Source organism: Aspergillus thermomutatus, assembly GCF_002237265.1.
Source record: "Aspergillus thermomutatus strain HMR AF 39 chromosome Unknown NODE_470, whole genome shotgun sequence".
Classification (NCBI taxonomy): Eukaryota; Fungi; Ascomycota; class Eurotiomycetes; order Eurotiales; family Aspergillaceae; genus Aspergillus; species Aspergillus thermomutatus.
This window is the reverse complement of record NW_020798520.1, coordinates 1-9,948: the sequence shown is the minus strand read 5'-3', so window position 1 is coordinate 9,948 and position 9,948 is coordinate 1. Positions and strand designations below refer to the sequence as shown.

Here is a 9,948-nt window from a genome sequence, read left to right as displayed (position 1 = left end):
TGCCCTACCTTTCTGCTGGCCTTGCTCCCTACTATGCTGCCTGCCTCTCTACCTACCATGGTGCCTACCTCATGCGGTGCCTCCTACCATACCATGCTTTCTACCTTGCACGGCGCCTCTCTCCCTACTATCTGCGGTTCCTCACTCCCTACCATACTACCTACCTCCTGCAGTACCTCTCTCCTCTCTTGCTACCTCTCTTGCTACCTCTCTTGCTACCTCTCTTGCTACCTCTCTTGCTACCTCTCTTGCTACCTCTCTTGCTACCTCTCTTGCTACCTCTCTTGCTACCTCTCTTGCTACCTCTCTTGCTACCTCTCTTACTACCTCTCTTGCTACCTCTCTACTGGCTTTACTCCCTACCTTGGTCCCTACGTATTTGCCTACCTCTTGGCCTACCTTACATGGTGGCTTACTACTTACCTGGCTTAATATTATATTTCCCCCTCATAATTCATCTGGCAAATATATATATGCATGGATACGAAACCACTGCTTACGCTGATATACATCTACCAAACACATATATATATCCATCCTATTGATCCTCAATCTCCTGGCATAACCACCATAACCAACAAAATGATACAAATAACTGGCTGTGCCCCTCCTGGTTGGGGTGGGCCTGCCCCAAAAACTGGACCACCTGGGCCTCATCCTGCCCATCTACCCCCATTCCCTGCAACCGGCGCTGCCATATGGGCTCAATCTGGCCCTGCCATGGCCCGAACAACATCATGGCCACCATGGGGATTAAAAACCCGCGGTATTCACATGGATGGCCCAGCTCCCACCCACAGCATATAGATTAGGGCATGCCACACGAATAACATGCGCTATACAGGGCATATTAGACCTGCTGCTGCACGTAAATCATCCATGCCTGTGCAGCCTGGCTGTGGGGCTGATGACATGAATATAACTCATGGCTACTATCGTACCCCTGCATGGCGCATATATAACATTGGTCCTGCCACTGCATGCATTCCGCCTGGGCCATCTCCTCATCTAAACCCTGCTGGGTCCGATGCTGCTGCTGCTGGATATCCATGGCGGCCCACTGCTGGGTCTGGGCCTGCTGGACATGCCATACGCCTATGGGAATGGATGGCTGGCTGCAAAATGAATCATGGGATGGTGTAGGACTGGCTGATGCTGCTGGGGCCTCACGCGGGGCCTTGGGGGGTGTCTCCCTCTGGATCATGCTGCCTGCTTCACACGGGGCCGCTAGGGGTGCATCCCTCCCTGCCATCGTCCCTGCCTCACGCGGGGCCTCGCTGGCGCCCTCACGCGGCACCTGGCTGCGGCTAACCTGGGGTCGCTGCCTCCCTGCCTCGCACGGGGCCTCTGGGCTTGCATCCCTCTGGATCATGCTGCCGGCCTCACGCGGCACCTGGCTGCGGCCGACCCCGGGTGGATCCACCTCCCGCCCCTCCCAATCGGGGTCACACCCGTCACACGCCTGCTCGGCCCCATCCTGATCCTGGCAATGCTGACGCTGGTACCCATCTACCACCCCGTCCAAATACCAATCTAACACCACCCGGCGACACCCAACCCCTTCCACCACCCCCATATAATCTGCGACTCGTTCCTGATCCTCTGGCAATACCCCCTCCATCCACGGCGCTGGCGCGTCCCACCCAGCCGGCTGAATAATGATCGCCTCGCTCCGCTGGCCATCCCGTCCTGCTCGACCACTTTCTTGCGCATAATCTAATAACGTCCGCGGTGTGCCAATGTGGATGATGCTGCGGATATTAGGGATGTCAACCCCCATCCCTAATGCGCTCATGGCTGTGATGACTGGACTACCTCCCATGAATCAGTCTAACACCCCAGCCTTGTCCAGCTGGTCGCTATAATACGCCTCGCACCCCAATACCCGCGTCATGGCTGTCACCTGCCCAATGATATTCGCATATATGATCACCTTGCCACCGGCCACCTGTTGAATACGGTCCTGAATGAATGCCACCACAGCCTCACTCTCAATCCACTAGTATGGACCCTGGCCGACCCCCATCAACACAGGGCGCCATACCCGGTATGCCACGTTCGGACGGCTCGTCTGGGCCCGGTAAATGGTCATAGCGGTCCGATCATGCTTCATCCGCCGGCATAACTCATCCTCCATGCTCGGGGGCAACGTGGCGGTCAACCATACCATCTGGGTACGTGCCTGCACTAATTTCCCTAACTAGGCCATCTGGGGTCGAAAATCCCGCTAGTCGTTCAACACCACATGGCATTCATCGATCATGATGCGGTCTAACCGCCGCATCCACCGCAACTGGTTTAAAAACGTCTGGAAATCGGGGCTGACCGCGGATTCGGGCGTCACCAACACGATTGATGCGGCATCTGGGGGCCGCCGGCTCTCCCATGGCACACATGAAATGCCTAGCTCCCGGCACCGGCGCTGCATATCAGCCCGTAATGCAACCAGTGGGACCACGACGATGGTGGTGCCTCCGGGGGCGGCAAATGCTGGCACCATGAACAACATGCTCTTGCCACCGCCTGTGGGCATCACCGCCACTATGGGGCTCTCCCCTTACTGGATGGCCCGAATGGCCGGGTCCTGCACGCCCCAGAACCGCATGGTGGCCTGGCCAGTCATTCGCTGCGCGGCTGCTTCCATATCCATGGTGGCCAGCTGGTGCCGGCGCTCGATGCGACTGACCTCCGCTTCATCCTCCCATGGCGCTCGTTTACGCTTGCCTAATATTGATGGTGTGGTGGCTGTGGATGCAAACCCCAAAAACTGATGCCAGTCGGTGCTGGATAACCGGAACATCTCCCGCCGGTGGTTGGTGCTGCCAGCTTGTTCATGGATACTTCGACCATACACCATGCCTGCGACATGTGATGAATGGGCGGCCTGTAAGTCAGCAATGTGGCTGATCCACTGCTCATCATCCATAAACTCCTTAGCATCTGCATCCATGGCTGCTGGTGTGTGGTCGGCCTCTTGCACATTATTTGGAAATGTAGTGGATGGACGTAAAAACCAGCGGCTGATGCCAATGGCGATGTCCTGATCTGCTGCAATGTGGATGGCAGTCCCTAATTAGGTGCGTGTTTCCCGTTTCAATCCCTCCTGGAACCGCTCCGATGACCATTCGCGGCCGGTGCCGGGGTCGGGGCCCCATAACCATGCCGTGTGGGCGACAGTCCTACTCTAGGATGTCTGGTTGCTCTGGTTCGTCTGGTTGCTCTGGTTTGTCTGGTTTGTCTGGTTCGTCTGGTTCGTCTGGTTCGTCTGGTTCGTCTGGTTCGTCTGGTTCGTCTGGTTCGTCTGGTTCGTCGGTGATGCCGCTGCCTGTGATGCCGCTCCCTGCGCTGCCTGCGTGGCCTCCCATGCAGCTAACTGCTCTACAAACGGCAACACCAACCACATATACCACACCACCAACTCCCCGACCTCCCGCTGCACATATCGATGGATAATCTTGACATCATTGCTGGCGTGGAACCCCTTGTGATATGCCGTCACAAACGTCACCATGCCCTCTTCAATATATATATTCCGGCGCATGCTATTCGCGGTGTTGCTATGTTGAATGCTTAACAACTCTGGGGCGCGCGCTGGCGCTCCTGTGGTGATGTGGACTAAAACTGCTAACTTCTCCTTGAATTGAGCCACGCATTGCCAATACTGTCGGATTGCGGGGGAATGGAATCGACCGCCCCGCATGAACTCCCGTTGCACGGTCGGCTCGGCCCGTACCCGGTCGATCATCCAGCGGGGCCCATCTACGGGCCACTGGGTCCGTGCGTCCTGCAAAAAATTCCATCTGCGCTGACTCTGGCTCGGGTCATCGTACAATGCTGTCCATGGAATGGGGGGCATCTAGTCATGGCCCTTCATGCATAACTGGCATAATATTTCCCGTGTTGCAGTCACCAAACCATGGATGAATCCCTGAAAATCACCCATGGTGAATTGCATCTGTTGGTATAATAACTGGTCCTCACCCATCCACATCACATGCCCTGGGGCGGTGGTGTTGTAATGCACCTTCAACCTATATGTGCGCTAATGCAGCAATGTTTCCATGGGGCCATGGGTACTGCGGATCATGAACTGGTGCATCATCCACATCACCTACTCCTGGAATAGTTGACGGCCCTGCCAGTGCATATCCACTGCGGGCAATGCATCATCACTGTGGATGGGTGATGGGGGTGATGACTGCACTGCGGTGGCATAATTACTATCATATCCCTCATTAATCTCTCCTAATGAGTCATCAGCACTGGACAACACCCATTCTGCACTGGCGTCCTTCCTCCCCCAAATCTGAATGATCTCAGACGGGTTCGGATCCATCCATAATGCCTTCTGGACCACCATGAACCGCGCAATCTTGATCACCTGCGATAATATCAGGGGATAACTCTCGGGGTCGCGCCAGCCGGTCTCCCCCTGGCCTAACACCGCCATGGCGCAGACTAATGCACTCTCATATTCCTGGCTGTGATGGCGCTAGTTTAGTAACTTAATGTAAAACTCCAAGCATGCCTTTTCCCTGTCATCTATAATCCATGGCTCCATCTAGGGGTCCTCCACTGGGCTGCTGCGCGGGGGATGGCTAGTAAGCTCCCACAGCTTGCACCATTTTCTGCGCTGTCACACTGTCATCCCATATTTTGGACTCGTCCAATCATGTGGGGCCTGTGTCCGGGCGATAAATGCTAATATCTGTTGCCATAGGTGTACATGCCTCTTGATCGCGGTGGCATCCATATATGCCAATAATGGCCGGTACGGCATCTGGCCTTTCTGTGATCGAACGGCTTTCATGCGGATGGCTTGGCCACATTGCTGGACTATCTGTTGACTCTTTTGCGCGACCTGTTCCATGGTGTTCCAGATCAGCTGCACCCGCTGTTCAGTTGCGTCCATGACATCTTCCTCTGGCGCCGCCACGCAGTCACGCATATCCTTCTCCGTGATGCCCGTCAAGTAATCTGGCCATCCTGTCATCCACAGCCATGGGTTGGCATCAGTGAGCTCACTGGCCTGGGCGGTCCGATGGGCATTTGTCTGCGCCTGTGCCTGGTCCCATGCCTGCAACATCTCATCCACTGTGGCCTGAACCTAGTCACTGGATGGTGGTGTTTCGTGACCATCTGGATAGCGGATGTGGATATAATGGGATCCTCATCCAGTAGGAAACACCTGCTGCCATGAGACGCATTGGAACAATTGCTGTAGCTCTGCCTCCCCCACAGCCTTTGCATTCTGGCTCACACGTCCATGGTGGGTCTGTTGGGACCACTGGTGAATTATTCGCCAGTGCTTTCGCATGGATTTTATAGTAGAGGCAATGAATAAGCATAGTGGATCTCGCTGGCAGAGTAAGCCATTTGATTGATATGGTAATATAGGCAGTGGCTGATCTAATTTATATGGTATGCAGATCGCACTACTGTCATGCTGAATATCATGCCATTGAGATATTGCCTGGGTGATCTGGTAAGCCACTGCATGCTTCAGATGGTGCTTCTTCTTTAGATGCTGTTCCACCTCTGCTGGTCACACTCCATGCTTACATTGACAGCAAATCAGTATGCCTAGGGTCGGCACCTGATGAAATAATTAATTTTCCATGATGATTATCAATGAATATGGATGAATTGAATGAATTGAATGAATATTAATGAATTATAAGAGACGGGAATACCTCTACCCCTGAATCTAATGTATGTGCGGGTAATACCCCAATAAAATTAATTAGTTAGAACAAGGTAATTTCATAACCACACCACACCTTTAATAATGAATCAATAGACCTTAACTTTAGCTAGTGAAGAGATAAATGGCTACTCTATACAAGGAAAAAATTTAAGCATCATCAGCCTATTATTGCTGAATCCACCATGCCACCTAGTTTGTGAACCCACCATGCCCGGACTTGGGGTTCTACCAACTAATCAGGAGCTACACCCTAAATCCACCATGACCATGGTGCTCCATCCATTGTTGGATAGGCCTACTCCCGCTCATAGTGATTAGGTCAACCCCCTTTATATGGGGCCTTCCACCCATGATGTTCACGCCAATGTCGCTTAATGGTTTTGATTGATCTTGTGACATAGTGGCATTGTAGGGGTGCACGCTGGCATAACAACCCATCTAGGTGCTCATCCAGCTCAGGGATTGATTGGGCTAGGCTAGCTGGCCATTGAATAGCCAGTGGGTCATGCTCAATGCCATCCCATCCCTGAATGGCCTCGTGAACCTGCTTCGCGGTGGCCTGCGGTAGATGATGATTCTTCCCCTGTAGATGGCTACTGACCTCACTAGGCCAGACCCCATGGCGGCATATCCGGCATATAATAATTGGGAACTGGGATAATTTTAGGAAGAACTAATGCTCCATGATAACTAAGTTAACTAGTAAAGAGAATGTTGTTCCCGTAGTTACACTAATTTAGGACAAAAAGATGTTGAATCTAATAAGAAATCAGCCTGGTGCTCCATCCATTGTCGGCCTTAAGGCTCCGCCCCTTATGGGATAGAATATTAAGCCTCTAGTCTAGTCTTGGTCCATGTCTATCATGATACACGGCCGTTTAGCCATGCCAGTATCAAGATCCCCCTGCCACGATCGCTTGCGAGGCCCTAGATAGGTCTCGAACCCCAGAAACCCATGCCACTCCCGGCTAATGGCCCGGTACTGGCGGCGCCGTGCCTCCACATGGCCTGGTGCCTCCTGCAGCCCCCGCGCGTATACCATGCCCGCAATCCAGGACCCATGGCTAGCCTGCTCGTTAAAGGCCGCGTTATCTGCGCCACTATAGTCCTGCTCAAAGCCGCCGCACTTCAGGTGCACCCATGAGATCGCGATAGCTGCATGCCGGTAAGACAGGATATTAAGCTTGGTCTGTAGATGGGTCTTAGCCTCCTGCTCAAGGACCTTCCGCAGCCGGTCACTTCCCCAGGTCCCCTCCCCCGCGGGCCACAGGTAGGGGGACGCAGTCCCGCGCTGACCCCTGGCCAGCCGCTGGAGGGACTGGCAGAACGGCAGGATTACAGAGGTAGTAGACCACCAGCTCGCTGACGGCCTTGGGTAGGTAGCGGTGGATGATCTTGGTGGAGTTACTGATCGAATATCCCTTATGGTAGGCAGTCACCGTGCTAACCAGGCCGTGCTTGATAAAAATACACCGGTGGCGGCCATGCTTGGTATTGCTATGGGTCAGGGTCAGCAGCTCGGTGGCCCGCCCAGGCTGGCCCCTAGTGATATGCACCAGCAGCAGCAGCCGCTGCAGGAACCTGTCCACCTCCTGCAGGTACTGGGCCACCGGCCCCTCCCGCCATAGGACCTCATCCCACTGCCTAATCTGGTGGATCTCCACAAACTCCTCCCACAGCCAATCTGCCCCTAAGACCCGGTCCAGCAGCCAGCGTTCCCCCTAGACGGGCAGGGCCTTGCGTGTTCGGGGGTCCTGCAGGAAGTTCCACCCCCGCTGATTATTAGTTGGGTCATCCTGCAGTTCATGCAGCGCCAGTTACAGGACCACCTCCTCCCGAACCTCCTCGTCATGCAGCAGGAACAGCTGTGCCAGCTCTGCCTAGGCCAGCTGAACCTGGCTGGCAATAAACTGGCGGAATCCCTGCATGCTCATCTAGAGGTCCTTATAGCTCAGGGTCTGCTCATCATCACTCCAGTAGATATAGCCCATGCTAGTAGTACTGTTCTGGATTTTCTTCCCGTACATGCATAGCCGGGTGATCCAGCCAAAGGGGGCGCGCACCCCGTATAGCAAGAAGCGCTCGCGCATCTCGTCCAGGGCGTCCACGGGGTGGGTAACCTGGCCAGTCTTGGCCAGGCGGACGGCCTGCAGGGCCACCAGCATCTGGGCCATCTTGACCAGGCCGGACAGGTAGCTGGTGTAGCTATACGGGTCCCGGAAGGTCTGGCGCGCGGGGTCCACCCCCAGGACCGCCAGGAAGCCGACCAGGGTGCTGTCGAAAAGGTCTGCCTTCAGGGGATGATCCAGCAGGGCAATCGAGAGGGCTAGACAGGCCTGGTCCAGCTGTTTTTGCACCTTTCCTCGTAGTACTGGCTGATCCTGGCCCTGCAGGTCTAGCAGCTGCTGCGCATGCTCCTCCATCTGATCCAGGGCAGCTAGCTGGGCGGTGTTAAGCTGGTGACGCAACCGGATGGGTTGGTCCGGCCGGGTGCTGCGGTAGGTGAAGCAGACCAGTCGCTGCCACACCTGGGAGTATCAATGGTAGGTAGCCGGCCGCAGATGGATCTGGATAGGCCGGTTCCACACGCTGGGCTTGCGAAAGAAGGTGTTGATCTGTATCTGGTCGAACTCATTCAGACAGCCGTCCTTGATCACCTGGTATGCCTGGTTAATCAACCATTTAATACTGGCGCTGAACTGCAGGAGAACAAGCTCCCTGCCAGGATCAGGAAGGCATCCCAGCAATGCCACTGCAGCCCGGTCCTGTCCACGCAGGTACTCCGGCCAGCGGGTCAGCTCGAGCCAGGGGGACACAGCTGTAGGTTGGGGATCTATTGCGGGTACCTGGCCATCCTCAATCTCTGCCGCGGCCTGCCCCTCCCGCAGTGCCTGGTCCACGCAGGCGCGGATCCGCTCCGCGGAGGTCATGGGGACGTTGGCTCGCGGTGCCTGCTTGCTGGGTGGCGTGGCGGCACAGGTGACCTCGAAGAACTGACTCCCGTGCTTGTTAGGGAACAAGCGCTGGCAGGAGACAACGCGATTGGCGAGGCGGCAGCTGGCGTTTGCCTGCCACTGTGGCTTCCGCCCACGGCCGCAGGGAGGCTCCAGGTCTCTATGGGTCTCACGGTGATGCTTCTGAATAGTCTCAGTGGTGCGAGCAACGTAGGAGCAATGGGGGCAGCCATGGCCCTGGTAGACCGGCAGGCCCGGGATCGGTGGGTCTCCTGGGGACGGGATCACACAGGGTCTCTTAGTGGGATCAATCCACGGGCGCTTCAGCATCTCTGTCAAGACTGCCTCATGCAGGGCTGGGGTGGCCACAGTCAGGTGTGAGCGGTGATGGACACGGAGGTGTGTAAGAAGGGTCTGTGGTGAGACAGCATACTGACACAGACGTGCCGTGCAAATCCAGACCTCATAGGTCGGGTTATAGATAAAGAGGTCCATATTATCCCCTTGATTAGGTTCAGGGTCAGAATTAATGAAAGGAATATAGGCAATCTAGGGAATGAGAAGAAGAAGAAGAAGAAGAAGAAGAAGAAGAAGAAGAAGAAGAAGAAGAAGAAGAAGAAGAAGAAGAAGAAGAAGATAGGTTATTATAAGACCATGATAACAAACAGGAGACCATAATACCAACCGCGACATGACACGCACTAAGGTGAGCGCGACGTGACGTAGTGACAGAGGAGGAAAAGAAGCAATTATGTCTTCGCGGTTGATCTATATGAAGTGATCCATACAAAGACAGACTAAGCTAGTAGCGGCCGAGGGACTATAGATGGGAAAGCAGGAAGGCAGAACGCAGGTAGGCAGGTAGGCAGGTAGGCAGAACACAAGTCAGGTAGGCGGTGAGGGAAAACCAAACCAAACCGCACCAGCCAATCAGGAGCGGAGAAAATCGGATGCAGTGCGGCCGTTCAAGGACTAGGGACTAGGTCTAACGGCTTCTAGTCCGTGACACTTATATATCTATTTGATAGCCTGATTATGTGGTTTGAATATACAGAACTCTTGCTTTCATGGTGAGCTTGTGGATATATGTGGATATTTATCCATGGATAATCATATGACATCTGCAAGATATCAGATGGATATCCATGGATATCTGATAAATATCCAATGGATATCATGTAGGTAACCACACTAGTATTACTAGTAAACCAATCAGAACAGAAGATAATCTAGGAAAATAGACCTATCTAATCTACACATGTATCCTTGTAACCCCCAGATTTTGTT

General features: G+C 54.3%; 3 protein-coding genes across 3 annotated transcripts; all 3 read right to left on the bottom strand.

Moving 5' to 3' along the window:
* Positions 1-850: 850 nt before the first annotated feature.
* Positions 851-2,950, bottom strand: CDV56_101272 (uncharacterized protein; the record flags this gene model as incomplete). The annotated part of the gene is made up of 5 exons (XM_026754891.1): positions 851-1,811; positions 1,878-1,999; positions 2,045-2,170; positions 2,243-2,510; positions 2,562-2,950. The coding sequence occupies 5 exons, from the start codon at positions 2,948-2,950 to the stop codon at positions 851-853; spliced, it is 1,866 nt and encodes a 621-aa protein (XP_026609597.1).
* A 123-nt stretch (positions 2,951-3,073) lies between these two features.
* CDV56_100941 (uncharacterized protein) lies at positions 3,074-5,086 on the bottom strand (the record flags this gene model as incomplete). The annotated part of the gene is made up of 5 exons (XM_026754560.1): positions 3,074-3,179; positions 3,399-3,856; positions 3,911-4,031; positions 4,116-4,492; positions 4,643-5,086. The coding sequence occupies 5 exons, from the start codon at positions 5,084-5,086 to the stop codon at positions 3,074-3,076; spliced, it is 1,506 nt and encodes a 501-aa protein (XP_026609596.1).
* Positions 5,087-6,548: 1,462 nt separating this feature from the next.
* Positions 6,549-9,156, bottom strand: CDV56_100262 (uncharacterized protein; the record flags this gene model as incomplete). Its single annotated transcript, XM_026753881.1, has 4 exons — positions 6,549-7,025; positions 7,075-7,397; positions 7,710-8,235; positions 8,296-9,156. The coding sequence occupies 4 exons, from the start codon at positions 9,154-9,156 to the stop codon at positions 6,549-6,551; spliced, it is 2,187 nt and encodes a 728-aa protein (XP_026609595.1).
* Positions 9,157-9,948: the final 792 nt, after the last annotated feature.